At 40.0% G+C, this 21686-nt stretch overlaps 1 protein-coding gene across 9 annotated transcripts in view; it reads right to left on the bottom strand.

Moving 5' to 3' along the window:
• The window catches only part of PRKAG2 (protein kinase AMP-activated non-catalytic subunit gamma 2), a 228908-nt gene that overhangs the window by 32866 nt on the left and 174356 nt on the right, over window positions 1-21686 (bottom strand). For 7 of the 9 annotated variants that reach the window (XM_087730584.1, XM_087730609.1, XM_087730592.1 and 4 more), the window contains 2 exons: window positions 21198-21279; window positions 803-912 (listed from right to left, as the gene is read on the bottom strand). In XM_087730584.1, the coding sequence (XP_087586710.1) occupies window positions 803-912; window positions 21198-21279 (192 nt within the window). The other 2 variants (XM_087730627.1, XM_087730639.1) reach the window with 2 other exon arrangements.

The raw sequence follows: 21686 nt of genomic DNA, 5'->3' as shown, positions 1-21686 counted from the left end.
TTGGGACTAAGTATTATTACATGGTTGCCTCTGACTGTGGAAAGCTGAAGTCTAATTGAGCAGTACATTCCAGACCAAAATGATTTAATGGGTGTAGTTAAGCCAGAATTGGAGCATCTTTAAAAGGAAAAACACACCGAAACAAACAAAACCCAGAGCAAGCCAAAAAACACCAATTGCAAAATCCAGGAAACAAAAAGAAAGCCACAGCTTTCTACCACACTGCAGAACAGACTAGTCTGTTTCTATAGCAGGCAGCTAATGCCTTCTTTTGGCAAACAAACTCTTCAGACAGAGCCAAGAGTCTAGCAGATGATTTACTGATTAAAAGCAAAATGAGAAACTTAAAACAAAAATTTTCTGGAGAATGTAATAATTTGCATAATTAAGCCATCCATTTTAGTCCTAAATTGTTTTACCAATATAGCAGGAATGGGCTCAAAACACCTGGATGCTCTCTAGCTATTGCAGAGGCATCTTTACATAAAACGTCTTTATGTAAATTCTGATAGCCATGAAGAAGCCAATATAAGTTTGGGCTCGTCTGAAAGTTTTTTAGATAGCGATTCCAACTGCAAAACAAATTACATCCTCTCTTTTTGTTCTGCTAGGAAGTCTTCCCTCAGCTCCTCCTCTAGTATAACATGAAAGATACAGTTGAAACAACATGGTTTTGTACAATCAAAGCACAGCATTATGGGAGAATTTATCTTCAAGAGATTAAATTTCATTTAACACTCAGGAAACACTCATTTAAAAAAATGAACTGCAAGCAAAGGCAGACTGAAAGGAGAATACTCACTTGTAGCGTAGTGTCGAAAACAACAAGCTTAGAGCTTGTTGGAACAATGTCATAACACTTGTGTGACCTCATGAATCGCACATAAATGTCACTTTCCGATTCTTCAAGTGCTGTAAGTAAAAACATTATGTTGTTTTATTTAAGTAACCTTAAAAAAAAAAAAAAGAGTAACACACATGCCAAATCAACTGAACACCACTGCAGAAGGACAACCCTAAAGCAAAACTCAAATTCACACTTTCAGATCTGGACAGACAGTCATAGTTTTGCACTTTGCATTTCAGACTCATCTTTCCTTTCAAATTAAATAGAACAAAGACAAAATGCATTGCTCTTCCTTGATGAGAAAGGACTTCCGTACTGAAGAGTTATATTTAAAAAAAAATAAAAATCTTGTTTTTCTAACAGCAAACTATTGGAATATGCATCTGAACTCTAGTTATGTACAGAGGAAGCCAGCTTGAAGCTTAAGTAGCATCAGACGACTAACTCAAGCTCCTTAAATGAATATTTCTCCAATCTCATCTCTGTCCAGTCCACTTTTCACATAGTAATTCTGTATTTTCTAAAGAGGCAGCACGCAAGTTATGTAATCAGTTCCATTCTCTTCAGGCTACTTCACATACAGCATCACGAATCCAACACTTTATTTATAAAAACAGGAACCACTTGGCTGGAATGGTTTTAGTGTGTGTGTCTGTAGCAAGGATGTGCAATCTCGTCCATATTAACTTAAATTTACTTTGCATTTGTCAGAGTTCAGATGCATATGCATACATTCTTCAGATCTGCTCAGGTATGTTAACTTTTTTTTTTTAAAGCAGTTTGGCCCTCCATTCTTTACAGCAGGTACCTAGAACTTGGCCAAGGTTAACCCCTCCATCAGAAATGCACCCTTCAGATCTTCTAATAATGCACAGAAACTTGGTCATATGTTGAACTTTTTAATTTGAAGAGTGGAAAAAAAAAGAAAACAAACAAAAAAAAACCCCTTGAAATACCTACTGATCATTGAAGAACTTCATATTAGGAAGCTAAAAATTCAAAATCCTCATTTGATAGATTTGCTTAAAATCAATCATCTAGCACTGAACAAATTATTTGTCACTTCCACAGAGTGACTCAGCACAGCTTCTTCAGTCCAATTCTACAGAATCAAGGCTAGACCTCCCCTGCAAGCCACTACTCTAGGATACAGGCAGAGTCTCTTCTATGTACTAAACAAGCCCTTTGCTTCCAACTCTCACTACTCTTTAAAAAAAAAAAAAAAAACAAAACCTTGAAATAGAAGTTCCATGGGAATACAGAAGAGAGTCTCCAACCGGGAGGAAGCAGAAGAAAAAAAAGAAAATAATTTATTGGTTTTATGGTCCTATAAAAGTCAGGACCAGAACTGAAAATAGCAGGAGCTAGGAAAAATTGATAAGAGATTAGGAAACCATGTGAGCAAACTGATAGGGAAAGAACTAGGCGGACAGACTTGGACAATGCTGGTGGGAAGCAACCTTTCTGAGATGATCCCAAAGGGGAACTGGTACTGACTCATCAAGGACATGTATAGAAGAGGTTAAAAAGGGTAGTTTGCAACAGAGAAACCTTTATGTAACTCCATAATATACTAACATTTTATCATCCTCTAACTTCTGCAATAGCATAAACAGCTATTGTCTGTATGAAATGAATTTAATGACCCTGCGATAGAGTTGTTGGGTTTTTTTGGCTGGGTTTTGTTTTGTTGTTTTTTTAAATACACAAAATAGAAGTGGGGAGGGGATGAGACACTAAGCATTAAAAACAATATTACAAGAACCTATAGATGACATACCAAGAACTCTGGTATTTAGGAAGTTAAGGTTGCTTCTACAACCATAAATGCAGTCCTTCTGTGTAGTATCAAGAGTCCTTATTTACTTTATCTCAACTTTTTCCATGGGACAGTACACAAGGAGAACTGCACTTGAAATAGTAAGTCCAATCACCAGTAAATAAGACTGGCTACTAACATGATCAGTAACCATTAGAGAGACACTGCACTGTCATGTCTTTCCCCAGCACTACAAAAACTACAGCAGTCAGCCTAGAGAACAGGACGAAACGAATTTTGTCCAATTTTAGCCCCCTGCCTCTTTCATTAGATGCATTCCAATTGCTGCAGCAAGCAAGCCAGTGGTCCAACAGTTCCGAATCACCTGCAGACCAAGCCTATTCCCCATGCTGACTGAAACAGAGGTTTTCCAAAACCTTTACTGAGTACCCAGAAACTACTACATATGTACCCAGGGAAGTTACTGTTCTAATTCTGAATTTGTACCTCCTGTTGAGTCCGTAGCCTTAACAATGCGACTTTATATAAAATTAAGTATACTATAGGTACAAACAAGCATAGAACACCTCAAAGAGTTGACAAACGACAAAACGACCAACTATTTTTAGCTGAAAAAAATTTACACTCTTAGAGCATATCATTGCTCAATACAGTCTTGCCAACTTATGACCAATTATGCAAATTTAATATATCACAATAGCAAGCGCAGTAACTGTGAAGCAGGACATGCTGCCACATTTAATCAGGTAAAGCTGTTAATGGCAGCCACAGTTAAGAACAGTGAAGGAGTGCCTATACACCCTCCTCTCACTTATCATACACTCCCACTCTCCAAACACAATTTCAGCTGGACCTCAACAATCCTCACCCACTTAGCACCTAACCAGTCCCGTGCACCCTATCTCACTCTACCCTGTCTTCCAACTCAGAGGAGGCACCACAAAGCAACTGCTTCCCGAACTGACACTGGAAAGTTACAATTAAAAATATTCAGGAGCATGAGATAGCTATCTGTGAGCAGTGTTTAACACCATATAAATAGCTAGGAAACTCTAGCGGGATCTGAACAAGGATCCAATTGTCCAGCTGGAACTGAGGTTTATTTCTACAGAAGATCCTTACACTATAAATAAGTTTAATGCACTGCTTCATTAGTTACTAACTACACATGCAAAACATAAGCAGCACTGATTTAACTCATATGTCCTACATGACTTCACCAAGTGTCTGTTGGAAAGGATATTTACAACCTAACACCTTCAACTACTTGGGATTACTAAACAGATGCTGTAGCCTAATTCTTTGTACAGGTATTGTATATGCAGTATGTATATACAGCTGCTTAAAGGAGAAAAGGTCTCTCAAGCTGAAGGCTTAGAACATCTCAGGGGTACTCTCACACCCATCTTCCTTGCACAGCACAAGTGGAAAAGCCATAGTCGTCTTTGCAGTTCCTTTCACCTTCCAGAGGACAAACTTAATGCTTTTGGTTGTATCCAACCACCACTGTGCTGCAAATACAAATAATCAAATACAAACACCCTAATCTCCATTAGGATATTTCCACTTTACTACCTATTTATTTTCTAGTTCCAGTCTTACTTTTTTTTCCGATAAATGCTCATCCTTTCTGGCTACTGTTAAGTTTCTGCAGTCTTATCCAGTACCTGCAAAGCAGCACTCCCTTCGGACGGACAAGAACAGATGCCTTTCAGCTTCACTTAAAATCTCACTCAGTCTCTGCATGTCATCTCTGATCTGCATGGGAGATCACCTGCCCAACATGCAGGAGCTATGAATATATACTGACCATTCTTTCACCATAAAGTCAGTAACACATTCAGATGTTGATATGACAATGGTGTACTACACGAACAAGAGGTGACATAAAAATCTCTGCTTCTGCTTGAGGAAGCGACTGAGGTATCCAAAATTAGATTTGCATAAGAAGCCTCATTTGCCCAAGCCCCAGTAACACTAATTTAATGCTTACAATTTCCTAAGCTGCGTCACACTGATGGGCCACAGAGGAGAAGGACTACATGCTACAGCCCAACTTCTTAAATCGGGGACTTCCCAAGTGAGTCTTCCTCCTCCTTGGAAGCTGAACTGGAGTCGCAATTGTGCTAAGCACCATCTGTCCTTGACATTCCTGTCAATTGTATTTCTTCTCCCTTGGTCAGATGCCCGATGCATGCTTTTCTCTTACTGCTTCTGCAACAACTTCCCACTCTTGCAAGCAGTGGGAAGATGAAAAGGCACTAGACGATTACAATCGCTCTGGCATGGCAAAGGCAGTTGCAGATAAGCCTTACAGAGTACACTTGCTGGACCTTAGCTTAGGTCTAGACCTAGACTTAGGACACTGCCTCCGGCCAAACCTCAGCTTTCTACAGCTTATGATCTGGAAGTTAGTTGGCTCACAGACAGAGGAGGTTCCCAGCAGGAGGCATCTTAATCTAGAGCAGGATCAGGGGAGGAGAAGAGTCCACTAATAAGTAGCTGAATGTGTATTTCCATGTGGGTGTTCACTCATGAAAGCTTATTTCTTGAAGATTAATCTGGAAGTTATTTCACAAGTGGACATTCTCCATGTGCACCCTCTCTCCTCAAGTCATAGGTGAAGGCAAAAAAAATCCAAATCCCCAATGCTGTTTTCTGCAATTTTTAATAGAGCACAAACAGAAGTCACCTGAAAGGTTACAAGATTTTTTGACAGTTTAACACCAGAAGTTCAGCCTCGTCATACAGCCTTTTACAGAGTAAATTCTCTCTCTCTCTCTACGTTGGCATTTTATTTATTCCTACAGGTAGAGATCCTTTTAAGAGTGGAAGATCAATCTCTTTGTATTTCTGACACTCTACTCCCCACCCTTCCTCACGTAAGACCAAAAGATTCTTACTCCCTTCCTTTCTCCTACCCTTCAGTGTAACATGAGACATGCTTTGACTTTTTATTTCAGGCAGCAAATATTATTTACAAAAACATCACAGCTTTTTTTTTTTTTTTTAAACAGATTAACTGTTCAGCGATACTGACTCAGATTGCAGTGGGACTTGGTAGTAAGAGCTCTCTAAATAGACAATTATACTAAGGTAGAGCTATCATCTGAATATGCCTCATAAATGAAAGGGAAACTTCTGCAGCATTACTGAAGCCATTTCCTCAGAGATCTACTGAACAGGTACCTTCAGTTTCACTCATACCTTTGCCACCATGCAGGGCGCTTTTCTACTGTAGCTTTCCCTTCAGAATTTCAAGGCCTTCAAAAGAAGAAAGAGAAGAGAAAACAAGAAGCGCCTGCAGATGGAGAACAGGATCATGCAGTAACACATATGGTCGACACATACTGAAAAGCTTCCAAATACTGCGACATAAAAACCTACAGAAAGTTCCTCAGAAGTGTTCACTGCAAGCCACAGGCTGTATTTCTGTGCTATACTCATACTGGGCTAGCCCAATGACGAGATCCTGGACCATACGTGCTTCCTAGTTTCAACAATACAAAATCCTGACCTTTCCTATTTTATATTATAGCTATATTAGGCTCCTTGTATTTCTGCACTGGTATCCAGTCACATTTCAAGTTTAGTCTGTGGTTCCAGGAGCATTTGAAAAGGAAGACATAGGGTTCCACAGAGACTGTTTTCTCTCATCTGCTTTAAAGAGTTAATTCCACGACAGACCACAACCATGCTGCTGCAGCTCTCTATAGCACTCCTGCTCCTCATGGTTAGATTGAGAGCTGGTAGCTCTAGTAAGTCTCAAACATTTGAAGAACACAAAGAACCCTTCTTATGGACCTAAACAACTGTTTGTATAACTGACGTTTCCAAGTTTACTATGAAGTTAACTGCCAAATTCTAAAAGCCATTTAAAAAGCAGGGAAAAAACAGCTGATAGCAGTATGTAAAAAATACACTCAGCTGTCTAGCTAGGTGAACAACTTAGAGGAACACAGAAACCACATATTACACAATAATTCCACCATCACCCCTGATTTTTAATCAGAATCAGTCTGGGAAACTGTGTAACTTTAAAAGCTTACAGTTTTCTTACAGCAGGAGCAGCTAAGGACTCCCAGCACCCAACACTAGACTCTTCAGCTTGACTACTATCAGCATAACCATCTCCTCTCAGCCAGTTCAGATGGTGGATAAAAGGAAATGGGAAAGGGAGTAGAAACATACTTTCGTGATATTCTCCTGTGTACTAAATAATCTAGTTACTGGAAAAAACATTTTCTTTTCAGTTACTGCACACATACATATCTGTACTTTAGGTTACTCCAAGTCACACTCCTATTTTAAAAAAGCCAAGTAATATGTTGACTATCACATTTCAGATGTTAGAGAATTAAAATGTTACAGTTAGAGACAAAATATATTTTTCATCCCAATGTTTACTACAGAACTGATCCAACAGCAATACATTATGTAAGTTTATTGGTATAAGTATACTGATAAACTTTACTAAAAGAGGTGTTATACCAACAAAAGCACTCTATACTATTCTCTCTTACATCAGTTAATCAAGTAAAATAATTCTTTTGTTAACATAGAAATAAAAAAAAACTTAGACAAACACATATCATCACAGTGAAAACAGGGATTGGAGAGTTGTTCCTGTACGTCTGGCTTAAGCTGCAATTTAAAAGAGAAATTTTTCACATCCCTAGCCAACACTCCTTTGTCAGCAAATACAGAATAACTCTACCTTTTCAAAGGTCAGGTCTAAATACATGGCTCCACAGCAGCATAAGCAGCAGCACAACATAGTAGCAGCAGCCACTGATTTGTTTGCACTGGCTGCGTGGTTCCATTCCCTCCCTCACACTGCTTCTGGGTTTATACAAAACTGTTCCACAAGTTGGCTGGAAAAGCTAAATTTGTCACAAGTTATCGGCTTCCTGATAGAGCCGGTTTCAGGTCTATTCAGCTCTCATATCTAGCCATGTGGCAAGCAGATTATTCCTGCCCTTTCCTTACACTAGAAGCTATACAGTACAAGGACACCATCCTTGCTGTGGCAGCTAGCCATTAGATCAGCTTAGCTATGTCAAATGGTGCCAGAAGACACCAGGGTGACTAATCATTTAAATAAGCCAGTGCAAGTTACCCTCTCTCCCTACTGTTACAGATAACCTTTGGCAGAGTATACAATAGGTAAAAGACGTCATTAACCTTGTAATTTGTTCTTCTGTCTGCATTTTTATCTGAAAGTTGTCACCAAAACTGGCTATAAAGTTTCTGTTCACCCCCAGTCTGAACTTACTGAATGAGTTCCTTAATATCCTTGATAACCTCTCCACAACTTTCATGACGCAGGAGATGGTAGTAGTTCTAGTATAAGTCATTAACACATCATCTCTAATAGATCTGAAAACACATCCAGAATGGACATAGTTAACCCACTCCAACAGCAACACTACATCGCAAGAACCACCAACTATTCCTCAGATATCTCTATAAGCGCAACAACAGCCCCCAAAACATGACTTTTAAGGGAAATGGAGGGATCTGAATGAAGAAGTGGGGTTTCAAGAACAATGTTTCAGGAATCAAATGTTCAGGTAGGATTTTATCAGCATTCCTCAGCTAAGGGACAGACAAGAACAGATTCTGAAAAGGAATCTACCAGTACTACGCTGTGTACAGTATGTTGCTGTGATTACGAGCAACAGCTTGACTTCAACCTACCTTCTGCAAATGAAATATGACTAATTTGTTACATTTTTAGATAGGTTTGAACGATACACAGACAAATTAAAATGTACATGGCATATCCTGTGGGAACTGAGGGACTGGGAGAGAAGAACAAGAAACTGCAATTTTGTCACAGAATAATGCAGGAAGAGGGCACGACTTTTCAGTCTGCTGAGCTGTCTGCTAAAGAGCCAAGAACACTGAAAACTGTGGACAAGAAACAAGACACCAGAAGCTGAATCAATGTCAGACTTGGTAGGAGAAGAATACTAACAAAGTTTAAGAAGGGCAAGCACAGAAAACTTTTTTTCTTGAAGTGATGTTGTACTGTACCATTTGATTTCTGTTTATTCAAGAGGAAACTTTTCTCAGAAAAAAAAATACTCCACCAAATTAACCACCCATGTAATCAGTCACAGGATAAGACTGAGTGGTAAAAAAAGATGGGAAAAGTGGGAAGAGATGGTTACAAGGATGCTTACTCTAAGTGGCAGGAGATAAAGTATAATTACATTTTTAGAACATGTTTAGCACAACTTTGCTGCAAAGATGGCAACCAAGGCTAGCAAAGGACTACTTCTAATTTTAGAGAGGAAAAAAACCAAACAGTTTGAAAGTCTAATACATAGGAATCAATATGATGACAGTGATAGGGGTTGACTATTCCATCACAAGCTGTAAGGATTTCAAATGCAAGGAACCAAAAGAGGATGTAGTGACAGACAAAAGATTTTTTGTTTTTTCTCTTTCTGAAAGCTGCAAAGAACTTTAAAAGATCCTGGCAGACCACACATTAAAGTTACATAGTAGCATTATTCATGCAGCCACAGGCTATACGATATGGATGTTGCAGATTGAACGCTTCCCACCCCGATCTAAAGGAATGCATGAGCTGGCAGCTAAAGAAAGATCACAGTAAGTTTACCCATGTAAGATACTCTGATACAAAGAAGTGATAGGAAGTATATCTAGAGATCAGTATCAGAAGCTTCTTCAGTGATCCAAGATTAATTCAATTACATATTACAGCATGAATACGTGACGTGACAGGAAGAACAGGATTTTATAAAGAAGCATGAGCACAGAGGGACAACATTAGAGTAAGGTCTACCCTGCTAACTATCTCATCCTACAAATAGGAAGAGGGTCTAGAGGTACACAAAATAAGAGGGGAGAATAGGTACATTAACAGGTAAATAAAAATGAATAGACAAGTTAGTGCACACTGTCTTGTTGCTTGAGTCTTCATAAAAAGGTTAATCATTTCTAATAATAGTGACAAGCTAAAAGAAACCATAACACGTTAAAACATTTCAGTACAAGAATTATATTTGAATTGCTAAAGACACTTTGGAACATAACATTCAGAATTGCTTGCATCTACACCTTTTTTTGCACACGTTTTAGCAGTCTTTTGAATTCTAGAGTTTGTACAGCTATTCAGCCACTTTAGATCGTTAACGTAATTGAGATGCTTTCTCCCTTTGTCACAAGGAGTTGTTGAAGCAGAGACAGCAGGTTATTACGTGTGTAAACAGGAGTCAGCCTAGTTAAAAACAACCATTCCTGAACTCTGCAAGTTCATGAAGAAGAAAAAGTACCAGTCAAAAGGAGAGCCAAATAAATTCAAAACCAGTCAGAATTCTTAGGTATGTATTGAAGCAAGTTATTTAAATCAGTGTAATTGTAAGCACCTACAAAAGAAGCTCACCCAAAGCAAAGAAGAAAGCCAATATGGTTGTCAAGAACAGTTCAGTCTAATCAGTTTTCACCCAGAATAAAATCATCAACTGGATAAAAAAAAGAAGGCAGACACAAAAAAAAGAAAGAAAAAACCCATCACTGTACGCTTGAGACACTGATTTCAGAGCAAGCTTGGATACTACTACATGTGGAAAAGATACAGTAGAAGCCCCACAAGGTAGCTGCCTAACAAGCAACCCCAGCTGCAGCAAAGCTAGTAAGATGTCTTTTTTTTCAGTGGGTTTGCAAGACTGGATGACAACTGTGTGTTTCTAAGAAAATATGAACTCCAGTTCAAACTCTTCTCAAAGTTGGAACATTTGCAAGGTCCATCTTATGCGTATTAGCTAGCGCAGAAGGGCAAGCAAATTCATGCTACGTGTCATTAGTTTTCTACAAGTCACTCTGGAAGGGCTTTTACCAGTAGCTTGATATTTCACAGGGAAAACATTGCAAGAGTCTCAGAGGATCAGGGCTTCATTTTATTCAGCATTCTCCTTAGTGATCTTTGAAACAGGAATAGAACGTGCTTCAAAGAATTTGCAGTAAGTGTTAGAAATGGTTGCAAGACTTTAAACCTCACAATATCTTCAAACTGAATTCATAAGTAGTCTGGAGTTAATATGATCTTTCAGAGAATATCAGAATCTGAAAGGAACACTTAATTGGATGAGTGCAAATTAGGGGAGTGACTAAACATCACTACTACTGAAAAAGCACTACCCTGTTATTAATTTGATTTGCTATAGCAGAAGTAAGTAAGAAAAGGCACAATTCGCTTAAACAAAATAACAAGCAAACAAAAAAAACAGCCCAGCTGTTAGAGAGCTATTAACGCATTCCAGAAGCTGGTTACACAGAGCGTAGCAACCTTAGGACCTTTAAGGAAAGAGACTGTACAATGTCCTAAACATGGAATGAAACAAGTGTCCGCAACTGCATAAGCGCATCCTGCTTTAGTGAAAAACAAAAAAGGTTATTAGTTCCTGAGAATACTTCAAAAGATCCACTTTTCTGGTTTTGAGGCTTAAATATCTCCACTTCTTCAAACTTCAGTAGTAGCTAAGACTTGTAAGAGAGAACTAATACAAATAGCTGCCTGAAACAATGAAAGAGTCAGATTGCGTTTCAATCGTCCTTGTATTCATAGCACACTTCAAAATCCTGCACTGAATTTTGTTTCTCATTTTTGGACTTAGTAAGTCCTGGTAAATGGGCTGAGAAGTTAACACTTCTTTTTTACTGTAGCTCTCCATTGGCAGTGTGGATACGCAAATGATTATGTGAGATCTGAGGCAGACAAAAAAAGGTGATGAGCAGCTTAAGAAAACTTCACATTCCAGAGCTAACCATAGTAACTCTGAAGTTTCTTCTCCAGGCAGGCAGAGAAACTTATTTTTTTAACAAGCAAGACCTGCCTTGTTTAGGGACTAACTGGTAAACAGTATCACAAGTCCAACTGAATACTTGAAACAGCCCACTATCACTTAAATCAACTTTTGGTCAAAGTTAAAGATTTGTACTTTGAGGCAAGCTACATCACTGTGGTTTTGTGAATAAAAGCAGCAACTTCAGCCTGCAACCTAATAATGCTTCTAAGATTTTCACCACAATAAATATGTTGACCTGAAGAAACTTCTAAAACATGTTCAAGATCTTCCCTTGACAACAAGCATTATGATTTTTCCCTAAGCATCCCAAACAAAGATCTAATTTAAGATGTCGCCTGTCTGGAATGCAGGCATGCTCTTCAAGATTGTGAGACACAGGCCACAAAACACAGGAAACTAAACATGGTATTAAGCCTCTGAATATTAATATCTGCAACCATATGCTAGAGACTTGAATTCAAGGAAGGTTTAAGGTATGTGATTAATGAAAGAATAAACCAGCCTGTATGCTCAGCATTTATACTGGAAGATTGGTAAAGAATTTGAACTTTTGCTATTTCTTTAAAGCAAGCATAAATCCTACTACATACACAGTTTGCACACACTTTAGAAAAGAGATAGCCGTTTAAGTCTTCTAGGAATTAGTTTAAGATCAAACCTAAACAAGCAGCTTAACCAAAGTATTATTCAAAAGATAAGCATTTTCAAAATGAGTACACAGCATCTTCACATGCCACAGTCATATCCTTACTGAACAGGGCAAGTATCTAATCTTTAGGAGATCTTCCACTGAAGACTAACAATCTAAGCTAAAAACATCATTTATAGAATGCTTTAAGGAAGAAATCAATTTTTAGGCTAAAGTCTTAAGGACTTTGGACTATGTTTGCTGGAGAAACAGTTCTGTCAGGTCTAATAAACTGTCGGTCTCAAATCCTGAATGACTACTTACAATATCTTAACCTGAAGCTTTTAATAAGTCAGTATTTACATTTTCATTTCTCTCTAGTCTGCCCTTACACTTTTCTTCTTCCCTCCCTACGCATGCCAACATTCTCTAAATAGCTATTACTGCTATTTCTTATTAGAATTTATGAACCTGTATGCACACTTCAATAGATTATGAAGTGCTCTGTTTCAATATACCACTTAAGAGATTTACCTAATGGCAGGTGTAGCTTGAAGCTACAGAAAAAGAATGAGCAGTTTCCTAACTAAAGCAGGTGAGATCCAACACACATTCAATACAGTATATTTGGATACAGTTTTCTGGAACCTAGTTTAGAAGTTCTGTTCCACAGATAAACTGCAACTTCACCCAAAGCTGACCTTCCTCTGAACTCATACGATGTCCATACAGAGGCTGTTGGGTTTTTTGTTTGTTTGGGGTTTTTTCCTTTTTTTTTTTTTTAAAGGAACAGACTCAAAACTACTAGGGAGTTCAAGCAAGACTGGCAGGAGAGATACATGCAACTGCTTGTGTAGAGCAAAGCATTCAGCTTCTGCACTGTGGCATCCAGAGTCTTCTATTAAAGGCAACCACACGATCCCTTTCACTGAGTGATCCCGTTCCATCCTGAAGCAATTCAAAGCACTAGAAGTCTATCCTACAAACTCACTCCTATAGTAACTACGCTGGAAGTTAGAATACCATTTCAAAGCTTATACAGGAAGAGTTTATATCCATTTGTTCTTGTGGCAGTGTTGTTCTTCAGTTAATTTTCCTCCTTGGTGTTTACCCCCTTCCCACCCTTTACAGGATGTTTTCATACATCCAGTGTTATCACACCTCCTCTTGGCTTTCCTTTTACTAAGCTAAATGAGCAAAGCCTTTTAGTTTCCTCCTTTAATGCAAGTTCTATATTCCTGGTCTCCTGAATGGCCCTTTTCTATGCCTATCCCAGTTTGCTCCCTTCTCTAGCACCTCAGATTTCTTCTTCTTCTGTGTCTTTGCATCAGTAGAAATTCATCAAACAAACTAAGCAGCGGAAAAGAATAGCACAGTGTAAGGGAATGGTAGAAAAAAGAAAGTTTGATTCTGTTTCTTAAAATGTGCACTGTCAGAACTCAACACTCAGTCACAATACACAGAGAAAAGCAAAATAATATTGTCAGAAGAAAATTAAAAAACACCCTAAAAAAGGGCAAAAAAAAATCACATCACAAATAAAATCACTGGCCTACAGCACATGAAAAGTGCTTTTAGGCAAAATGTAGGAGTGCTATTTAACTTCTGCCACAGTCAAAACTGGCAAATTCATCAAACTGGTTCACATAAAACAGCAAAATCCATATAACATTCAGCAGAGGAGGAAAGAATCTAAAAACAAGTTAGATTTTTTCAAATAGTATTCGAAAGCTACCTTGAAGATATCCACATCACATTCAAAAACCTCTTAGATGTGGTTCACTCTTAGAAGAATAAGGCTATTTAAGCTTTCCAAAGCTCCACCTAGATGCCAAGCTGGACACCTAGAAGTCAAATTCAACTTTGCTCTAACATAGTTACACTTGTATTGGTATTAAACTGCTTTGGCTATATGTTAATACTAGCCATTGGTGCAACCCTTCCGCAGAAGGATTTTCCCCTAAACTCCCAGATTTTCCTTTTGTCAATCTTCTCTACTTGTAGAAGAGCCACAGTAAAGCCCACCACAACATGCATCCAAAGGCAAACAGTCTCAGTATGGAGAGGTACATTTTGTTTCAAGATGCAAGAACTGTTATGAAAAACAGCACCATCAACAACTGTACTTATGTTGGAAAGGCTACATTCCTTAAGATGCTTCGGACTTACCTACTTCCCCCCCAAACCCATGCAATGCTAGTATAGTTGTAAGTTCTGGAAGTCAAAATACTCAAATCAATAAAGTAACTGCAGGCAGCTTAGTGCTACCCAAAGAGCAAGCTCCTCACAAAAAGCAGTGCTGATCTAAGTGACCTGACTTAAAGAGAGGCTCCATGGACAAAGCCCTGTGATCATCCACCCTCAAGTTATCGAAAACACAGCACACGTTACAAAAAGCCCTATCTTAAAGGACAGTCACGTCTGTTGCAGATGATTAGTAAGCAGAAACATTTCTTATGATTGTTTAGCAACAGCTAAATTGAGCCAACTTATGCAAACATTCTGCTATCATTCTTGTCACATTGGTATTACTTCAGTTTAAACCAAGTCACCTTCATTTAGTACTCAGTCACGCCCCAAGGCACCAAGTTTTCCAAGAGCACTGACTTGACCACGACATCCAAATTTAACAATTGAGGTTACCAAACTACCACAACAATAATATTGTTTCAACTATACTGTCCTCCCGGTATCCGCAGGGCATTGGAGGTCTATCAGAGAGAACATTGCAGGCCACCACCTTGGAAGCATCTTGAGGAAAGGACTCCATAGTCACCCTACTCAATCCTGGTAGGGCTCAGCAAAGCAGTCACAGGGAAGTAACAGCATCTTGTCGTCATCTATAAGGCAACACGGATATTGTCACATCTTCCTCATCATTACTCAAGCACGCAATGCTGTAAACTCAATACCTCTAAATCAGGGGGTTCTCGGGACACTTGGAAGTTGAGATGATGTTGTCCAAAGCCTTCAACCTGATACCAAGCAGTTGTTTACCAGCTGTGACAGGCCACTATCAAACCAAAGGAAGTTCTGCATAAAAGTTACTAGCAGAGCTGACACTGTCCCTCACCTGATGCAGACGAAAGTGACAGCACTAGTAAGAGTGGCTTGTAAAGGTTATTGTAACACAGTACTTCACACTGGCCACCAGATACTAACATGTATACATACACCTGAAGCAGTAATGTCTTTCAGTTGTAGGAGAATACCAGGGTGTCTTAATATTCCTCACAGATAGCTGCTGGCCAATAACAGCTTTCGCTTGGAAGATAATGTTTGCAAATCATGCATGTGCAACACTACCTGGACAGAATCAGCCCCAGCACTTCCTGTAAAACTGTTTTCAGTCGCTTGCAGCTTTGCCAAAGCAATTACATGGACTCACTGCCATGGTAAGCATTTTTCCATAGTTTTTTTTTTTTTTCTAGGAAGTTTCAGCCAGAATGGTTTCACTGTTTCCAACAACAAGTTAGGGAAAATAAATGTTTTGACCACATTAAAATTTTATGAAAGCTTTTCCATCAAGAAGCTCCTGCATCCCCCAAAACCCAAAGCAGAGAGTTTTAGAGCACGCCCTGTGTAACAGGGCTGTATCTTCTGCTGTACTAAAACATCCCTTCCCAGATTGGTAAGGCTTGAAAAGTTTTGTTTCCTGAGAAAGACTGCATGCTTTACCTGCTACAAACTGGTTATTTCCTGGTCAAGACAGAGTAGGGCTTTCCTCATTGTAAGACTAAATACCATGTTAAGAATAAGAGAGTCATATCTTAGGTAGGAGCAGGAGAACAGTCAGGACTGCTTGGCCATAGCGAGCGCTGGGCTGACAAGAACCACGTGCAATACTTGCACAAGGTAAAGATGTGTGTGTGGATTGTGGGAACAGTCTTCATCTAAGACAACAAAACTCTCAATAGATTCTTTTGCACTGCTCAATTAAAGTTTTATACTTTCAATTACCTATCATTTTATACAGAATTTTGATCTTTCAACCTTGAAGATGGAAATTTCCAGGAGGAAAAAAAAGAAATCTATGATGTTACTACACAGCAAACTGGCAAACAGAGGACATGAGGTTGCCTAGGACAGCGGGGCACTTCTTCATAATTTCTTGCATAAGCTAATAAAGCTGAACATTTGAATATTCTGGATATGTTATTCTTTAACAACTCTGGAAAGTACCTCACAGGAAAACCCATCATCCCGTTGATATTCTTTGTTGCAAAATGACAGAAAAATATAAGCTGAGTAAATTCAGTGGAATAAGCGGTTGTCTACAGTTTCAAATGCAAGTGTTCAGCATTAGTTCAGATCAGATAGCCAGGGCAAAAAGCACTATGATTTTTTTAGAATCTGCTATTGGGCCTCTTACACTACACCACAATTTAACTCTAAAGCAGGAAGAGAAAATAAGCCCAAACTCTAAGACCATATGAAGTCTATTAATACCAATTATCATCTCTCTGCTTAATAATGTCTTGCTATGTCCACTTAAGATTCTAATCTGCTGTGGAAAAGTTCATGTAAAACATCCCTTATCACTATCACCATGTACCCTGATATCTCAAAGCACACATCTTGTGGGCAAAATGCCGTTTCTGTACGCCGGAGAGCATCAGCTTTAACAATCACATAATGAATGTTTATTAGAAATGAATTACAGTTGCAAAAGAATGCTTTAACTTGACTATCTCCTAACCTGAGCACTTGATCCATCAGTCTTAAAAACTAAACAAAATCTAGTATGCACATTAACATGCATTTTATTACAAGCTTCTTTTAACTATTTTTTGGCCCCAAAGTGACATCTGTTTTCATACTTTGATGCAGATACTCAGTTGACAGCGGGAGGCTGGCAGACAGGAAGAGCTCAGCAAGAAACTACTTTTAATAAGAAACAATAAGAAAATGTGCAGAGCAGGGAAGGAATGACCCCAGACACAACAATTAGTTAAGAGGAGATGCAATTACTGGTGAAAGTCTATTTCAGGAGACAGCCAGAAATGAGCATGTGACAGAAGAGATGGATGATACAGGAAGAGTGAGATGAAGGCCAGAGCATTAACTAGGAGAGATTCCACTCTAATGCAAACTGTTTATCAAATAAATGTCTAAATGCTGCTTTGTGCAACAATCCAGAGAAGCAGAGCGTTCAAGAGCGAGTGCATCAGTCCCATGACGCTGATGCTACAATTGCTGCACGCACTTTGAAGAATTCTTTTTCCAGGACTAGGAATTGAGCACAGATACAGGAGAACCCTGCAATTAACTTAACTCTGTCTGCAGAAAATACCTTGGAAAGACTCCCTGAGTTAACAGATGCTACAGAAAAGTAGTTAATTCTGCTTTCAGTAGCTACTACTTTATTACTCAAGCTGAGCAAATGGAAGAGATTACCATGGAGGAGAGCCAACACTGGAAACGAGTTTTGTTGCAAAATAACATGCTAAAACTATACCAATTAAATCAATACAATTGACAGGCATGCGTTCACTACTCATTTGCTACTCTAATCCAGTTTCTCCTCTCAGCACAGGTGGCTGTTGGAACACAACCATTTCTGGAATTCCATCTTAACAAATTAAAGCTAGTAAGTGTAAATCGTTAACTAAAGCCCCTTTTCATATTAGATCTTCAGAATAATTTCTCCTCGCTCTTTTCCAAGCTCATTGTATCCTCCATAAAATAAAACCCAGAACTACTCTTGACATTGATCAGAAGTAAAAACAACCTTAATATAGAAACATGACTGCACAAACACTAGAGCTGAACAAGCAAACCCACAATATGTACAGAGACAACCAGTTTTTGATCATTTATATATATTAATGAGAGGTCTCTCAGCACTAACCTATTTCAGGCTACAATGAGAAACTCCACACCCATCAACAAGTAGCTTTCACACTTTCTGAGGAGACGCAGGTAGGTCATTCCCATCCAAGGAATACTGAGCAGGGTGAGTTCAGAATATTTTACTCTAGAGCATCCTTCAGTTAAAAAGAGACTCTGGACTTCTTACATGAGACTTTTTACTTTCCTGCTCTGATCGCTCTTAGGAAAAAGGTCCTTCGGGGGTCCTAAATAAAATAAATATCCACTGACCTATCCAGTTCTTCTCCGTGCACATAATCAGCCTACAGCCTGTTCTATTTCAGTTGTAGTGCAGTTGATGCTGTTTAACAGCATCTCACTAAGATTTGCTCTTACACATCACTAGAGCAGTATTATTAAGCAACACTAGACAGAACTAGTGACCAACCAATAAGAAGTTGCACTGATCCCAGAGAATCCAGCCAAATATATGAAATAAAGATGTTTTAAACCAAAAAGATGATGAGCACTTCGTTCTGCAACAATAACATCATGTCTAACACCATGCATGCTAATTATGTACAGAATAGTTTATATACATTCTTTGTATATAATGCATAAAATGAAAAACAATTGCCCTTCAGTTGACAGTACCATTTTATTTAGAGATCACATCATCAGGCTAGACTCTGCATGTTTCATTATGGTACTACTTAGACTATAAATCTTTCTAGTACCATTTTTTCAATTTAACCCTCTTAATTAGAATCCAAATTAAATGAATGCCTTCTGTGCTTTCAAATTCTCATTTGTGTAACCTTTGAGGAGAATGACAAACAAAAATCCATTTCAGCATACTGGATGGCATTCAGTGCACGCATTGAGCCTCATTTTTCAGCTCTTTTTATTAAGCTCTGTTTCAAGAAAACTGCAGCATAATGTGATACACAAGATAGTTAGCAACTGTTGATGGATACAGAAACTGGAAAGCTAGCCAAGAGGAAATACTCAAAAGTACAGGCAGTCAGAAAAGCAGTTTCAAATTTCTCATTTAACTCACAGTTTTAGGTATCAGCAGAGAGACTTTGACAAAAGATCATCAGTTACAGCGTGGCTACAGCCACTTAATGAAATCTTACCACGATTTCAAAGAAGTTTCTCAACTTCTGAGCACTTAGGATGTGCTATCCAACAAAAAAAGTGACCACCACCAGATGCCATTCTATTCCCCCACCCCCAATATTAGCATAAATACAACTACAGCAACTAGTGCAAAAATTTAGGTCATAAAACACGTACTGCAACTAAGCTGCTGCATTTCCATCTGCATCTCAGTTTTCTATGATTCTCCTTCTATAGGCCTCCTCGTATAGAAGCATTCTGGACAGTAAGTTTTGGTCTGACGTTCACACTCAATTTTACTTACGTCTTACCTTCTGAATACAGCACTCCACATCCTTTCCACTTTGCTTTAAAATTTCATTAAGTCTGAAAGGCTAGTAAGGCAACTGCTTCCTTTCAAAACTCACATACTGCTTTACACTGGTCACAGGTTTGCTATTAGGCATTATCTTTTGACAGATCCCTGAACTGCTCTCACTCACCCAGCCTGAGCACCCACAGACAAAGCCTCCGTTTTAATGCTAAATAAATTGAAAGACAAGGCAAAACAGAAACTTGAAAACCAGGGGAAAAAAAAAAAAAAGAAAATTAACAAACTTTCTGAAGAACTCACGTTATCTTATTGCAGTGTTTTAGAAGACACATACAGATATTCAGCCTAATCAAGTGACTCCAAATAATACTATGTTACACTATTGAAATTGCAATGGCATCTCAAAACTAAGGGTGGTGTTTTTTAACCTAAACATCCTTTTCAGATATCTAAATTTATAAGATGTTTAAAATAGTTTTTAAAATGCCTTAACTATTAGTGATTCAGCAGGTTTTAGCATCTCCTATCTAGCAGGAACAAGCTTTATGTAAAAAGAAATACATCAGTTGGTAACTTTCTAACTCTCCATAAGCATAAAATAAAGGCCTAACTAAAACTAGTTAAACAGTGTGAGGAAAAAAAGCCACAAGTTAGCAACAAATCCCTTGCACCAAATATTAATATTTAATCATGTTCAGGATTCACAAAGGCACAAGTATTTCATTGCAATTCAAACTCTGTCTGGACTCCTAAAAAAAAAAAAAAAGCTTAAAGAATCCAATTGTTAAGAGCTTCCTTTTCTCACACATAGAAAGCTTAAAATAAAAGGTGTTACTTTTCCAGACCAGTCCCACAACCGTAGAAAGCATGCTAGTAACCAAGAAGCTGCCTTATTAGCATACTGGCTTCGATATTTTTCACAGAATGACTCAGCCTACTATTTTCAAAGTTTTCCTTAAATATTTGTCCTACATTTTACAATAGCAGCTACCAACTACAAAAAAACCCACATCCCATGATGTCTTAGCCACTTCGCAATACTGAGCGTAGAGATTAGCTACGCGTCCACGTTTGCATCCACTAACCTCATCCCTTCCGAAAATGAAAGTTCAAGATATTCAATACTTTCAATCTTTCAGAGGTAAGCGAATGCTTTGTGCAAGTTCGAGCAAAAATATTCACGCTTCTCCACAGCACAGTTTAGTGCCTGCAAGATACAAAAACTTGCCAGGAGTTCCCCTATTAAGAACAGCACACTCTGTTAAAACTGCAGCTCTTAATAGGACAGCTAAGAACAACGTAAGAGAGCAGCCACATAAGGAAAATTTAGTTTACAGCTGTCCGCTTTAAGCGGATGTATGCATATCCATAAGGAGTAGAAGCTTTAGTTGAAAAAGCTTTCCATCGTTGCTCGCACCTCGCTCTCAAAGCCTATATTTGGTATCGCAGACATATTCGAGGAGAACGAGTGTTTTAGCGGGAGGAGGAGGGGATGCCACGAAGGTTGTCTTCCCTCCGGTGCCAGGGACCCCGGCGGACTGGAACTGCAGGCTGAAAGCGCGCACCGCCGGCGCGGCCGCGGCCGGGCAAGTGCTGCCGTCAGCTGCGAGCCGGGCCGCAGCCACAGCCCGGACAAAAGGAGCGGGCCGGGGCGGGGGGAAGGTTGCGACCCGCCCTGCAAGGACACGGCCAGGGCAGGCGGCGGCACCGCGGCCGGCCCGGGCACGGCGCAACCCCCTCGCCGGGGCGGGCTCCTCGCCGGGGATACCCCGCTCCCTCCCCTCGGCCCAGACCCCGCTGGGTGCGTGGGTGTCCGCCGACCCGCCCCCGGGACCCCCCCTTCCCTGGATTTTTACCTTCATCTTCGAGCTCTAGTTTCTCCAGCATCCCTTCGGAGGCGGCCGGGAGCTGAGAGGGAGCCGGAGCCGCTGCCGCCGCCTGCGGGAGGGAAGAGAGGAGAAGGAGATGAGCATCCAGGCGCGGACTCACCGGCCCCGCGGCGGCATCGGAGCAGCCCGGCGCGGCGGAGGGGAGTGGCGGCGCTGAGGGGGCGGCTGGCGCGGTTCCCGCCGAGCGCTGAGGGGAGGGAAGGCGGGACGGCGCTGAGGCCGGGCGGCGGCTGCCCCTCGGCCTCTCCCACACGCACGGCTCGGTGTGCGCTGCCTCTCCCACACGCACCGCACACACTGAGGGGGGAGGAACCGGGACTCGCCCTTCCTCCCCCCGTCGCGGCGGCTGCGCCCAGCCCATTAACCCTGCGGCCCCCGGGCTCCCCGCGGCCGTGCCTCCGGGAGGCGCCGCCTCTCCCCCGCGCCGAGGCAGCTGCCCTTGGCGGCCGTCAGGCG

Source organism: Nipponia nippon, unplaced genomic scaffold (genome assembly GCF_047370975.1).
Source record: "Nipponia nippon isolate SJK-2023a ecotype South Korea unplaced genomic scaffold, ASM4737097v1 scaffold_1, whole genome shotgun sequence".
Lineage (NCBI taxonomy): Eukaryota > Metazoa > Chordata > Aves > Pelecaniformes > Threskiornithidae > Nipponia > Nipponia nippon.
Note: the sequence above shows the minus strand (reverse complement) of the source record. Positions and strands in the feature narration are given on the sequence as shown.